General features: G+C 45.5%; 2 protein-coding genes across 3 annotated transcripts in view; one reads left to right on the top strand and one right to left on the bottom strand.

The window, feature by feature from the left end:
• Positions 1-12,247, top strand: part of ADPRS (ADP-ribosylserine hydrolase) — a 13,744-nt gene extending 1,497 nt beyond the window's left edge. The window contains exons 2-6 of the mRNA XM_085899085.1: positions 2,576-2,669; positions 3,591-3,804; positions 5,808-5,980; positions 7,423-7,523; positions 10,558-12,247. Coding sequence (XP_085755211.1) covers positions 2,576-2,669; positions 3,591-3,804; positions 5,808-5,980; positions 7,423-7,523; positions 10,558-10,883 — 908 coding nt within the window. The 3' untranslated portion in view covers positions 10,884-12,247. The remainder of the gene's footprint in view (positions 1-2,575; positions 2,670-3,590; positions 3,805-5,807; positions 5,981-7,422; positions 7,524-10,557) is intronic.
• Positions 1-15,477, bottom strand: part of LOC147035473 (uncharacterized) — a 270,907-nt gene that overhangs the window by 170,067 nt on the left and 85,363 nt on the right. The gene's annotated exons all lie outside the window — the stretch shown is intronic.

Raw genomic sequence — 15,477 nt, forward strand, 5'->3', positions numbered from 1 at the left:
AACATCACACTGAGCACTCTGTTAACATCACACCAAACTACCCTGTTAGCATCACCCCTATTCTGTTCACATCACACTAATCTACTCTGGTAACATCACCCCTACTCTGTTGATATCACACTAATCTACTCTGTTAACATCACTCATACTCTGTTGACATCACACTAATCTACTCTGTTAACATCACACTAATCTATTCTGTTAACATCACCCATACTCTGTTGACATCGCACTAATCTACTCTGTTAACATCACACTAATCTACTCTGTTAACATCACACTAATCTACTGTTAACATCACACTCATCTATTCTGTTAACATCACCCATACTCTGTTAACATCACACTAATCTACTGTTAACATCACACTAATCTACTGTTAACATCACACTAATCTACTCTGTTAACATCACACTGAGCACTCTGTTAACATCACACCAAACTACCCTGTTAGCATCACCCCTATTCTGTTCACATCACACTAATCTACTCTGTTAACATCACACCAATCTACCCTGTTAGCATCACCCCTACTCTATTAACATCACATTAATCTACTCCGATAACATCACCCATACTCTGTTAACATCACACTAATCTACTCTGGTAACATCACCCACACTCTGTTAACATCACACTAATCTACTCTGGTAACATCACCCCTACTCTGTTAACATCACACTAATCTACTCTGGTAACATCACCCCTACTCTGTTAACATCACACTAATCTACTCTGTTAACATCACCCTTACTCTGTTAACATCACACTAATCTACTCTGTTAACAGCAGGATATCTCAAATGGTTATGAACGGATTCAGACTAAACTTGGTGGATGAGTTGGGTCGGTGACAAGAACAAGCCGATTAGATTTTGGTTAATATAAAGATGCAAATCCGACCCATCAGTGGGATACAAAACGTAAACTCTTCAGTCTGGCAGAGGTATGCGCTCCACCGAGTGCCGGTCTAGTTATAGCTGTCACAAAAAGATTTTGTGAATCTCCTGGCTAAGTAGAGAGAGACAGCAAAAAGGAGGTCGAAAGAAGAACTGGAAAAGGGAAACATCATGGAGGAAATAAAAATGGGGGCAATACCTGGTGGAATAATGATACTGAGGAGGAAGTAAGCGCGGGGCCGAATCGGCAAATTGTACCAACGAACCAATGTTGTGTTGCCGTGAACAAACGTCGGTACATCCCGGGTGATGAAGGTTGTGGTCTAGTTTCATCGGAATTGTGTGTGTGGTTTCTGAGAAGAAAGCAAGTACCGAGCAAATACCTATTTTGGCGGGTCAAACCTGGACTCCCGGAAGACCCTCTTATACCCCAATTTTTTTATTTTTTTAATGCCTTGAACAAACTTCAGTTGCAACATACCAAATATAATTTTAGCCAAGTTTGGTCCTAATCCCATCAGCAGTTTCGGAGAAGTTGCAAGTGTTTACAGACTGACAGACAACGCACCATCCCATAAGCTCCCTGCAACTACGTTTCAGGTGAGCTACAAAAATATGTGGAGATAGATCAGGAATGTACTGTGTGTGGAAAACGGCATCACAAGAAGAGAGTGATATGTTGGAAGGCTGAAGGTTAAAGGAGGGTTGGACGACCTTCAGTGGAAAATGAGCTGAGGGAGCTAGAAACCACACGGACGGCGATCAGTCAATGGACCCAAGATGGACCAAAGTGGTGTGAATTCCCCAAGAGGCTCCGTATGCCATCAGGCATGTTAGGATCATAAGGAAGTATGCTTGGGAAAGGATGAGATGCTTGTCTAACTCGTGGAACATGTCATTCAATCCAATGGAGAATCATATTCTCATGTTTTCTTGTTCGAAGAATAATCTAGAGAACCTACTTAACTTCTATTCCCTTGATCAGCAACTGGAGGTTCAGTCTATTTAGTGTCGGCCTTTTACAATCAGCTACAACCTTTCCTGAATAGATGATATATAAAAAATGTGGCCTCCAAAGCCAGCCTGCCAAATCCATGAACTCGTCATGGCCTCCAAGGTCTTTGTCCATAGCTCGATGAAGTACTAATCTCCCCAATCGGCGTGTTCCCCTGCTTCTCACCTCTTCTGGATCCTTTGGATTTAAAAGCCGTCAATTTCATTAACATCTACAATGTAGCGGAAGTACAACAGGGCCATATAACTTGGTGCACATTTTTTCTACTGCCCCCTCTGGTCTTAACACCCCTGCTTTTATCAGCCTCTCGAGGGGACACCCCCCTCCCAGCCCCCAGTAAATCCCTGAGCAACCTTATTTACCTTCCAAAATGTCGGTTTTCCGCTCACCTTCGTTCCTGTTTTTCTTTTCTCGCACCTCTCGACCTGCCTCGCCATAAGATCTTAGCTTGCTCTGTAATACTATTTTTTTTGACAATCCCACCATCTTCAGAATGTACTGTCGTATTATTTTCCTAACCTGAAGCAGAAACACAATTCGAGTAAATGGTTTCTTTTCAATGCACACCGAGCCTACGATAAACCAGCCATATGCATGCTGACCATGTGAAGGATTCCTTCCTACTTGCTTTGCTTAATGCCCTGCTCGATGTTACCTCCCAGATCTGCGGTACACGGATGACACTGCCATGACGAGATCAGTGGCAGGATCACTGATTGTGCATGAAAAGTTCGTTGCGGAAGACATGGCTTTAAGGTGAGACTGACGCGTTGGCAAACTTTTAACGAGAGCGAAGTCGATGGCGCACATCCCCACGCTTCCCACCCGAGGCGAAGTTGAAATATGGCAAAACGTTCCACCAGAAATGACCCAACATCAAATAATGAGTTTTTAAACATTAAAAAAAAAGGTTTAAAAATGTGTCAATTGAATTTTTTGGTATTTGACCGTTTGACCTCACCCCGGGCGTGGGGCCAAAATGATCATCTCTCGCACCTTCTTGCCATGCGGAGATCATAACTACCAAGTTTGGTGAATTTCTGCGCAACCTTTTAGGAGATAGCATGACTTCATGCACTCGGCCCTGGGGTGGGATCAAAAGGTCAAATACCAAAAAATGCAATTATGGGCACATTGTTTAAATGAAACTGTTTTATGCAATCAACATTGGGGGTGCATGAAATTTGTGACGACTTTTTTTGGATTTGAACCCCGGTTCATGCCCCAGGGAGTGTGGGGACTTCGGTCACAAGGGTCAAAACATAATTTATTTATTTTTTTAACTCCAAATTTGATATTGGGTCATTCCTGGTGGAAATTTTTGCCGTCTTTCAACTTTGCCTTCGGTGGGAAGCGTGGGGATTTGTGATGTCACGCCATTGACTTCGCCCGAGTTTATACAACTCGTGTAATGGCAAGTTGCCTTTCATGTCAAGCTAACAATATTACATTGGAATGAAGAGTTGATAATCTGCCCCAAAAATGGCCACGTGGCCATTTTGACACTTCAGTAAAAGACCAACGACCCTTCCTTTGGCTCCACAAATAAAACGAACTGACATTTACGAGATGAAAGTAAAACCCAAGAGAGTAGTGCACATAGTTTGATTTCAAAGCACAACCTGAGCATTTTGTGAGTTTCCCCGTTAAGATTATTTGTGCCTTTTTGTATTCCAGATTTGCTAAAGAGTTTCAAAAGGATCCTTGCCGAGGTTACAGCCCAGGCATTTCCAACTTGTTTGAAAAATTGCTTCAACGCAACCTAACAGGTGGTGAAGTGTTTCGTCCTGCAGAGGAGCAGTTCCAGGGAAAAGGCTCGTACGGGAACGGAGCAGCCATGAGGGTAGCTCCTGTAGCTTTGGCCTATCCAGACATTGATTGCATTAAAGAGGTGGGTCGGAACAACTGGCAATGCTGTATTTTAAACAATTTTTACCTCCGCCATCGAAGGTGGATAGAGGTCATGTTTTCACCCCTGTTTGTTTGTCTATCTATCTGTCTGTAAGCAAGATATCTCAACAAGTTGTGAACGGATTTGGTTGAAATTTTGGTGGACATGTTGGAAGTGTGACGAGGACGAATTTATTCGATTTTGGTGAATATCCGGATCAGGCCTGTCAGCGGGATACAAAACGTAAACTTTTCGGCCTGGCGGAGGTATGAGCTCTGCCGAGTGCCGTTCTCGTTTGAAGTGTCGTCCAAGGACCCCATCCAAGATTCACCAAAACTGAGCTCAGACTCTGAGGGGGCAGGGGGGTGAGGGATAAGAAGGGGGGAGAGGGGAGAAATTGTCTCCCTGGTGTTTTCTGGGGATTATCGCTGGAATTACCAGCATTATTTATCGTACGCAGGATAACACCAGCTATGTATTTGTCATGACGTCGACTTCTGGCTTCTGCAATACCAATGGGGATGTGGAGCTTGCTTCTATCTTTGGAGTTAAAATTGCTGATGAAAATGAGGCGTCGGAGACCAGATAAAAGGCATTCGAAAAATAGACCGACCAGTGTGCATGGAGTCCTCCATCTTCGTCCTGCATGCGTTCCTGGGAAATACTATTTGTATTGAAACAGTGTACATCGGAACGTATTTTTGTATAGGAATACATGTTATAAACGGGGGTAGCGTTCCTGGGAAATTTTGGTTCCCTCTTAGACAAGTTATACAAGAGATTTTTTTAACAATGAATAAAATAAAATGAAGGTATAAAAAACATGTACAGTAGTTGAGCACTCATTTGTGATAGAGAAATGGCTTGAGGAGGTGGAATGAGGTGAGGGTCGGGGAGGCATTAGTTTCCAAAGTAGCCCAGATTCATCAGATAATAAACTTTCCATATTCTCCATCACCAAATTGAGTGCGTACATTCCTCGAAGCACCCAGTGGTGTATTGCACCTACCAGCAGCTCTCACCTTGTCCTTGTTTGTCCCGATTGTCCTCGGTCGTCACAGGTATCCCAATCACGGTGGCTATATATGCACTGTACGATCACCAGCATCGAACCGCCCCAACACATCTAATTTAGTCCGCAAGGTGACGACACTGCGGCTCCTCTTGCTCACAGAGACACCATCCTCGCTTGTCGATCGTTTGTCACTCGTATTAAGCGGTAAATAAAATATCGAAAAAACGGTTAACGGGACTGCGTATATCGAGGACTTCCTGTACACTTGGAAAAAAGTGAGCCCTTCGCCTCGTATCTTTACGAGTTACCACTTTGAGGTTCTAAAAGCGTTGTGTACGAGCAAAAATTAAACGGGATTTGACGACATTCATACACTGCCTTCTCCTTGTAAGATAAATGTTGTTGTTCTCCTTTCGGCTGCTCCCGTTAGGGGTCCCCACAGCGGATCATCCGTTATGATCCGCATACTGATTTGGCACAGGTTTTACGCCGGATGCCCTTCCTGACGCAACCCTGGTCGCCTCTTACGACACAGGGATAAGGATTGGGTTTCGCAACGATTCCGGGCTGCCCGACAATCTCATAGCGTGGCCCAGCGCAGAGCACCCGTCCTCAAGCGATCCTCCAACCCAAGCCTCCGAGTAGCCGGATTACAGGCGCACGCCACTACGCCCGGTTCTCCTTGTAAGATAAATAATGATTGTTTTTTTTGTTGTGGAAGGAAATGCAAGCTGACAAGATGCCCATCTCAACAGCACCTCTGGACAATGGCATGGTTCAAAATGCTATACCAGTGCTCACACCAGAATAGCATTTTGTATTTGGTTTTAAACTGTAACCTGCAAGTAGAGTGATACGTAATGAATTGTGCTGCCACTCACAGGTTTTCTCTTGAATGATTTAAGTTTTTGTGGCAGGTGATTATTCCTTCCGAGCAAGCTCGATGCTCACTATGTCTTACCTCGGGCTATCATTTCTGACTTTACAGGTAGCCCGGCAGATTGCCAGGTTGACTCACGCTCACGTTCTGGGTTACAATGGTGCCATACTGCAAGCTCTTGCCGTACATTTTGCTCTTCATGATGAAAACGTTGATAAAATGAGCTTCGTGAACAAACTCATCGCCGAGATGGAACCCATCGAGGCTTCTGCAAACGCAAGGTAAAGCGAAATCGATTTACCATATTTTATTTACATCAGGATCAAGTTAGTCGTTTATAATACATCTCTTCAGGATCTTAATTTGGAAATATAAAACATAAAGAAATAGACAATGAGCTTGTGTGGCAGACTACGCTTGTTTTTTTTTTTTTCTTCTTTTTTTGTATACATAGTCGAGGCTTGTAGAAGAGCTAGTACTCGCGTACATCGAACGGATCGCAATGCAACAGGACAAAAGGAACAGCAGAGAGAGGGGAGAAATGCCAAGACAGAAGGAGCCTTGGACAAACAATGGGGAGCATGAGAGGATGCATGGAGTGGACAAGATGGATGCAGAAGGAAACTCTCAGGAGGGAAAAGTAGAAATTTGGATAGAGGGATTGGGGTGGAGGTGGAGTTGGGTGGTTAACGAGGGTAGAAAAGATAGTTGGTCACAAATTGTGCATCAATTGCTGTAATGCGACACTAATTGTCTTGTCGTTACTGAACAGTGTTAGAAGGTCTTCGTATACTCGTGTATATACGTTTGCACAATACATGTATGTATTTTTTTTTTTTACTCTGGACTCCGTGCTTTCCCACTTTAATATGGGGGGAAGCAGAACAGAAGGGGAGCACAGAGAGAAGAACTAGTCACCATTTGCTTTTCTTTGCTTTGTCGAGCGCCATGCCAGTATATTCCATGTTGATCATTTTAATAAACTCAAGTTTGGACGATGCTCGACTACTAGATGGACATTAATCAATCAAATAACCTACTTTTGGACAATGTAATATACAGACAACCTTGAAGTAGAAGGGTGTGGTAACATTTGATGAACCAAATGTTTAACTGTCAAAATAATTTGTGAAAAGGTATGTCAGAAACCACAATTTTGTGGACTGGTCGATTACATGGAGCACTGATGATGTCACTTCAAACCCTGACATCACGGTGCTCCCTGATGCCCCTGAGTCCCGCCCATTGTGGCACTCCCTGGGTCTTGCCATAGCGGTGTTCCATAATGCAGAGCACCGCCCTCAGGGAGCATTGAAAGCCCCGCTGTCGCAGTGCTCCTCAAACTCTGAGCCCTGCAGTCTTGCCACTCCCTGACTCTCCCTAACCCGTCACCATGCCGCTCCCAGACACCCTATCACCCCAGTGTTGTGGCGATCTGACGTCCCTCCCCCTCCGGCATCGCGGCAATCCGACGTCCCTCCCCGCCCCCAGCGTCGCGGCGATCTGACGTCCCCTCCGCCCCCCGGCGTCACGGTGATCCAACGTCCCTCTCTCCCCCCCCAGCATCACGGTGATCCGACGTCCCTCCCCCCCCCGCCCCGGCGTCGTGGTGATCCGGCATCCCTCTCCCCCTCCCTCCCGGCGATCCGACGTCACTCCCCCCGTCGATTGCCGATGCCCCATCATCAGCATGTGAATCATTAACCTTTTTTTTGTCTTTCAGTTTCAATTCAGCAGATAAACCTTACTGCAAAAAACTTGAGAAAATGAAGGAGTACCTCAACAAGAAAAATCTTTCAAAGGAAGATGTGGTAAAGCAGTTTGGTGAGTTGGGCACACACATACTACAACCTTTTAAAAAAATTATTTCATTTTTTTGCATGCACTGATGAGACTCGTATGAGAGCTAACACAAATAATGTACAACAAGGGGAGAAGGAGACGAGGGACAGGAGAGGGAAGAAAAAAGCAGTGTGGAACACAGAGGGATGGGGTGGGGAACAAGGTGTAAACAAGATGGACATGACAGGGACTCTCAGGTCCGTACACAACAGGGACTTTCAGGAAGGAAAGCAGGGAATTTGAAGGTGGTGGGTTTGGGGTGGATGAGCGGGGGTCGAAAAGATTATGGTTTTGGATGCGTGAGGATAAGAGATGGTGGTGAACAGCTGTTTTGAAGACCTGTTGGGAAGAGTGGGAGTTTGTTCCAAAGGTGGGGAAAAAAGAGGAATGAAAGTGAAGGTGAGCGGGTGAATAAGAGCAACAGAGCAGGTTTTTAGGACATGTGGGCTGATGCCGTCTGGACCGGTTGCAGAATCTGATTTGAGGTTTGACGACAAAATCTCCACATTGTCAGGAGAAAAGAACACAGTCCAGGGACAGGTGGGTGCAACTGGGTAAGGTGGGTACAGAAAGCGATGGGTTTGGGACACCAGATTTAGCTGCAAACACCGAGTTTAGGCATTCAGCCTTTTCATGTGTGGTGTCAGCAGTGTGGCCATTTGAGGTAAGGGAGGGTATGGAGGGGGAACATACACCAGAAACAGATTTATCTAGATGCCACCAGGATTTTGAGGAGGGAGAGAGGTTTGAGAGTTCAGACTTAAGATTCGGTAGATGTTGTTTTCTGGCTCTCCTGAGGGTAGACACACACTTGTTCTGAGCTTTGTGGAAGGAAATGAGATTGCCTTCAGTTGGATTAGCCTTCCATGAGGTGAAGGCAAGCTGTTTCAGGACAACTGCCTCGCCACAAGCTTCAGTGTACTATGGGCGGGAGGAAGTGTAGGACAACTAAAGATGAGATGGGGTAAATCTGTGTATGAGAGTGCGAGAGAGCAAGTTTCTTTGAAAGATTTCCCAGGACGAGTTGATGTTGGAGAAAGTAGCAATGGGAGACCAGTCTAGAAGTTTGATGGCTGCTTGAAGTCCCTGCCAATTGGCCTGAGTGAAATGCCAGAATCGACGGTACTGAGATGGTTCTCTAATAACAGCCAGAGAGATGTCAACATTGACAAGGACGTGGTCAGAAGAACCGATTGGAGCGCAGGAAGAACAGCAGATATTTTCAGGGAAATTTGTCAAAATCAGATCCAGAAGAGATGGAGTACCATTGGTTAAGATCCGGGTCGGGACGTTGACAGATTGTGTCAGTCGCAGAAGTCTTTTGCTGAAGAACCATGACAGGTGACATGACGACAATTGAAGTCACCACATATGAGGAAGAGAGAGTTGGGATGAGAAGATAGAAGTTGGTCCATGTTTTTGGCGAGCAAGGTGTAAATGGAGTCATCACTGTTTGGTGGACGGTACAACACACACAAAAACATGAGGTGGGAGAGGAGGGGAAGTCATAGCCAGAGGTATTTCTGGGGGTGTGGGGGACTGTGGGCAGTGCATGGAGAGTGAGGAATAGTCTTTGATGAAGAGAGCAACTCCTCCACCAGGATGAGGCTCAGGTCTGTCATACAGAAGGAGGGAGTAAACAGGGAGAGATACTTGGGAGTCAGAGACATCTTGAGGGAGGAAAGTTTCTGTTAGGCAGATTATGTCTGGTTTGTCAGTGGCAACCTGTATGGAAAGATCTGTAAGGTTGGAGCGAAGACCCCGTAGGTTTGAGGTTCACACTGTTAAGGAAGAGGGAGGGGAGGAGGTTTTGGGTGCAGTGGAGGTGAGGGGAGGGTAGGATGAGGGAGGGATGAGGGGGTGAAGGTAAGGAGAGTTATTGAAAGAGTGTGGGGGGTTGCAGAAGAGATCGGAGAGAGGGCTGGATGAGGAGGAGAAAAGGCTCTGTGGTGATGAGTTGAGGTACAGTGGGGAGTAATGAGAGGGGACAGAGGGCATTTGAATATTGGAGGAGGTGGAATTATGAGATGGAAGAGAGAGGTGGGGAAGGAGGCAGGTTTGTGGATGAGGGGGGGGCTAGTTTGGGGAGGGGGAGTGAGAGGGGTGATTGGAGGGAGAAGGGTGAGGTACAAGATTTGAGGGGTTGGGAAGAGGTGGGTGGAGGTGTGCTGAGAGGAAAGAAAGAGCATGTTTGAAATGTTGAGTGTACTGTTTGAGAGTGAGATATCTGTTCGGTTTGATTGGAGGCCACAGATGTTAGAACACCACACACTTTGGAACAACAGAGGTGGAGCTGAAACTGAAGCAGAAGACAGTTAAGGGTTACCAAGAGTGTAGGTAGGATGAGGGGCAAGATGAGAGGGGTTAAGGGAGGGTATAACAGGTGAGGGGATAGGAGGAGGTAGATTTAAGTAGATGGGGTGAATTGGCACTGAAGTTGGAAAAAAAAAAAAAAGACGATTGATGGAACACGAACATGCATCGCAAATTGGGATGTAAAATTTTTTTTAAGTCAGATATGTGATTAAAGACATTACGTGAGAGATACGATAAAGGAGAATTAAGAGAATGGAGAAAAGAAACGTTTTTACAGTGGGACGTTTAAGACACGGGACAAGGGAAAGGTCAAATTGAAAACAGGCTTTTGAAGACGCAGAAGAGTGATGAATTAAGACAATACTGTGAACCACACATGTGAAAGAGGAAGTTTTGTTTCATTTTTTTGATAAAGATTACATAAGATTAGGTAAAGGAAAGGCTGAAGAAAAAAAAAAAAACCATGAAGGTGTTTGGTGTATTTGGATTGGCACAAGTCGAAGATGGTAGATCGGCAGGAGTCGGAAGAAGAGTCGGTATAATTTTCATTTAATCCCTTTAATGATGTTTATGCCTGAATGGTATGGTGTGCTTCTGTGTTTATGGGAACTAATGTTTTATGGTGCGGTACGCTTCTTTTAACCATGCAGCAATTATTTGTTTTCGGGTTGTTCATGGTATTGTGTGCTCTTTTAACCAGGCCACGGTGTTCGAGCTTTGGATTCTGTGCCAACTGCAATCTTCTCGTTTCTCCATTGCCTCGAACCAGAGAGCGAGATTCTTGCGGGGTTTTCTGGATTGGCTCGGACAATCGTGTACAGCGTATGGCTCGGAGGGGACACGGACACCATAGCTAGCATGGCAGGTGCGATCGCGGGGGCGTACTATGGTGTCGAGTCCAGCCCAACGCAGTGGATGCAGTACTGCGAGGGTGTCAAGGAGGCCGAGCAGAATGCGGACGGTTTGCTTGCGTTGTATTGTAGAAGGGTTCAGGAGAGGGAAGCGGACGCGTCACCGAGTAACTGAACACCGCAGTTCATCATAACACGTTTGAGTCTGAATGTGAGAACACACTGTTTAAAAAGCTATTTTTGTTTCGTTTTTGCAAAAATGGACATCTCTTACTCTCCTAAATTGGCATCTTGAGACTTTCCATATTGTGACTGCAATTTTGATTCCCTGCATTATGAAAGCACACTCGTGCGAACGAGGGGTTGGCTTCTCTAACCTGAAGTTGAACTCCAACATAAGAAGGAAAATAAACACCACCCGGTCTTCCCTTTTGTCATTTGAACTGACAAACCCTCACCACCGATAACTTTTCAAACATTCAGTCATTCCTGTGTAACCTTACCCAGCAAAAGGAATGCAAGTGGCTTGTTGAGAAGGATGCATTGAAGTTTAACATGGTGTGGGACATGTGGAAAGTTCGTTAAAATAGAATCTTTCTTGTTTACATTGAACCAACGGATTGTTTTCCCCAAACCAAAGTAAAGACAGTTTTGTACCGAGTGCGAACATAGGATTATGTTTGCGTCAAATAAACTGGTTTTCTTTGATTGCGAACATCCATTTGTTTAACTTGGCCAATAATATTGTTTAAATATCGTTGAAAAAGGGAGTCGTTGTCTCGGTTTTTTATTTTTTTGTCTTGCACTCCTCAGGACAATCCCAAGAATACTACAAGTTAAAAATATGGTTGCTGATTTACTCACATGACTTGCGTTGATTGACCTAAGTTCATGCACGTCATCGCTGCGGCGAGGCAGCGAGGGGATTGGATAAGCCAACCCCCAACACTGCACTTGTACAAAAACAAGTGGAGCGCTGCACAAATTATTTTCTGTCACAAAGAATGTGTGTGTATGTATGTGCGTGTGTAAATGTGGCTTCAAATGTGCTTCGCTACGACGTGGGACCACAATTCCAAAGGAATCGGCGCAACCGTTTTCTACGCGAATTCTGGATTGTTCAGAAGACGTCGTCCGATCGCGGAATCCCAATTTTGAGAAAGCCTTTTGGGTTGGTCTTTGCATGCACGGGCTGCTGGTTGTAGAAGACCTGCAACACGATTGTTACGAATCGTTAATGGAATGTGCTGCTTTTAAACGGCCCTTCAATGATAATGTTGTCGATCGTTGTACATTTTTGTTTGTGTATACCGTGCACTCATTACCTTGTCTTTTGCATGCCCAATTGTTTATATTGATCTTGCTGGTCTGCCTTAGCTGGTTGGGCCTACTCATGTCCCCGACTCGCACACCTCTTTGTTGTGCTTTCCTCCGATCGTCCCTCAACATCCCAATTCCTACTCTTGTTCTAACTCCTTCCTTTATACGTTTTATTCAACATAAAAAGTAAAAAAATAAACCCCTAACGCCATGTTTTGATGATCAGTCTCATTCCTTGTTGGCCAGCTGTTTGACAAGCCTACTTCCCCCATTGGCTCCTTGCTAAAAAGTGTATCCTCCTTTAAATTTATGCTAATGCAACCTGCCTCTAAACCATTCCTTCATTTCTTCCTTCTTCTCAAAACGACCACAAATACATGATTCATTCTGAGTTTATTCCCCGGAATCATTCAGTCACGACTATTTCTTTCCTCATCTCCCCTTCTCACTCTGTCAACTCAGATCATTTAAATGACAATTAAAAAAATGTTTAATCTGCTGACACTCATTTCTCAATGTCCTCCCATTTACTTTTACTTTCTCTTCTTCCCTTCCTTTCTGGATTGCATGCAAATCTGTGGGCCATCTCCCATCACATTCATACAGCACGATCTTTCCTCGTTCCCTAAATCATCCTTCCTGACACCCCAATCCCGATGTCAGTCTTCATGTATCTGCCCTTCAAATTCTCAAATCAAACCCGTTTGGTATTGAATGTGGGGTCATGGTGGTAAACCCTTTCACATCGGTCCCCACACACCAGCTGTGGTTCCCTCACCCCGACCCGAGCTCTGTGTCCCCTTATTCCTTTTCACTTCCATGCATTCCCCCATGACCCATCCCCTCATTGCCGCTCTCCCCACTACCCCCATCCCACACTGTCAATGGCAACTGCTCCCCCATCCATAACTCCATGGGCCTTCAGCATCTCCAATCTTGCACATTTCTCATTCCAGACCATCACTACTAAACTTGACATGATCTGCTTTAACAGAATCCTTCCTCCCACAGGATGTCCCCGATTCCTCTTTCTCCCCAGCTGTCAGGTGTGAACCCCAGCCCGGTGGCACAGTTGCACTTTACATCAAGAACTCCATTTATCACAGTCTTTCTACTGCTCAAGTCTCCAAATCCCCAAGATTACCTTTGGCTGTGCTTGCCCATCTGCAACCAACTCTTGCTTGTCTGTGCTGTACTGGCCCTCCAACAGTTGTTTCATACGTAGCTTGTAGCTGCTGGTTAAATCGTTTTCTGGAAGCACGACTGTGCTACTGATGCACTGCCCGTTACCAGTAAGCTGGTACTCATTTTGCCAACCTCGGAAGGAAGACAAGCCGAGTCAACACACCTGGTGTTATTCTAATGGAACGACAGGGACTCAAACTCAAGACTCGAAGATCTTAAGCCAGCCACCTTAACGGTTATGCCAACACCAGGCTTCCCCCTAACAGTTAAGACAACTCTATTTCCCAACCTGCATATGTCTCTGTCTCTCAACATGGACCAGGGATCAATTCATAACCATCCATCCCAACTCTTACTCATATGTGGAAATTTCATCTGTTACCATACCAATTGCCTGGGTGTTGGTACCTCTCTCACCAGCCATGGCAATGCAGCAATGGACTTCTACGACTCCCGAGGCCCGAATCAATTGGTGAACTTTCCAACCCAGATTTCGACCAATTGTTTTCAGACTTTGTAATGACCAATTTACTACCAACATCGCCTCTTCCTCCACTGTTCCAATCGTCTGATCATATGCTTTTGAGTGTCAACATCTCTCTGGCACTTCTCAGAGAATTGCCTCGGCGTCGGTGAGTCTGGCAGTTTATGCAGGCAGAATACTTATGCACCCTGCATAAGTCCGGGATCCCAGATCCCTGTTCATATTTGCGATATTTATCACATCCAGGATTCCAGAGCTTCCAAGGATCTGTTTAAGGATTTACTTTTCATAATAAGGACGACTTAAAATTCCTGGACGACAACCTGCCCTTCTCACTTCAGAACTGGTCTTTCATCTGTGCGTCTTTTGATATTAATGCCATCTGGGGATTCTCCTGCAAAACTTAATTCACAAGTTTATCCTACCTCATCTGCGGTTCATACCCATCCTGGCTATTGTCAGAGAGCAGCCTCAGCACTGGACACTGAATGGTGAGAGAAAACCCCTGGCACACTGAATCCTATGGTGAGGAATACCCTCGCTGTGGAAACCCCCCGAATATACTGAATCCTGTGGTGTGGCAGTTTCCGTCAACCCAACTTCCCTTCTCCATGTAGATCTGACCGAAGACAAACTCAGATCATTCAACAAAGCCCACAAGTGTATCCACTCAGGAGAGCCAGAACACAACATCCAGCCAACCTTGAACTTCCTCAAAAACCTGGGGGTGCCTTGTTGAGTCTGTCACTGGTGTGTGCTTCCCCCCATCCCTTCCCTCACTTAAAATGGCACCACAGCCGACTGATTGTGAGAAGGCTGAATGCCTCAATTTTTGTTTGATTCCAAATCTTGTTCCCAACCCCTCAGTCCCAAAAACCTACCCTACGTTACATATTGTCGCGGGTTTGGTGGCCCAGGTTAACCCCCCCCCCCGACCCAAATTGTGGTGATGGGCGGTTAACACCACCAGCCCCAGATGGTCAAAATTCTCCCTTGCAAGCCCACAGACGAAACTCTGATATTAATGCGCACACGCGCGTGGGAAAAGGGCGCAGTGGTGGAGCACAGCACAGGGGGGCTTATACTCGAACCGCACAACAAATACATGGATCCAGTTACTTAAAATGAACACATTTAATGAAGACGACATATTTACAAAGGACATTAATCAAAAGGTAATGATAACGTGAAGTAAATAGAAGTCTAAGTCAAGGCGCCTCTTCACACAGACTTAAATACAGACAAAGGGAAACAAAATAAAAAGAAAACCCTACCTTTATTCTTGTACTTAGCTTGGTCCAGAGCTGGTCTTTGGAACTTGGAATCGAGGCGCTTCCACCAGCACGTGTCGATGCGCGCAAAATGGTGCCAAGCTGCTTCTCTCGTAGCAGAACAAACGTAAGCCAGGCAATCCGCCAGCGACACTCAACACCAAGGCTCAGAGACCCAGTGCAGCTGCTTCGTGCTTCGATCATGCTCACCGACCCGCTATTTGACATACACAAGGCTCGGGGTCCGTTCCTCACGACCCAACCAAGAGCTAAAGGCTAAGCGTCTTGCTTCACCCCGTGAGACAAATCGCCTCAACACGAATACAAGAATCGTGCCGTCCTCTTCATGCATTTAAGGAAAGCCAGCCGTAAAGCCCTGTTCTTACAGGCCATCTCCTAACTACGTTCTTTCTCGACCGCGTGCATCCTTCCCTCAACTCAACTCTGCCTTGTGCATGCGCTCACCCTGAACTCCACTCTCTTCTCGGTGTCATGCCTAACCACAGTTT

The sequence above is a fragment of the Eptatretus burgeri genome, chromosome 1, assembly GCF_056783735.1.
Source record: "Eptatretus burgeri isolate ZD-2024b chromosome 1, Ebu_testis_v1, whole genome shotgun sequence".
Classification (NCBI taxonomy): domain Eukaryota; kingdom Metazoa; phylum Chordata; class Myxini; order Myxiniformes; family Myxinidae; genus Eptatretus; species Eptatretus burgeri.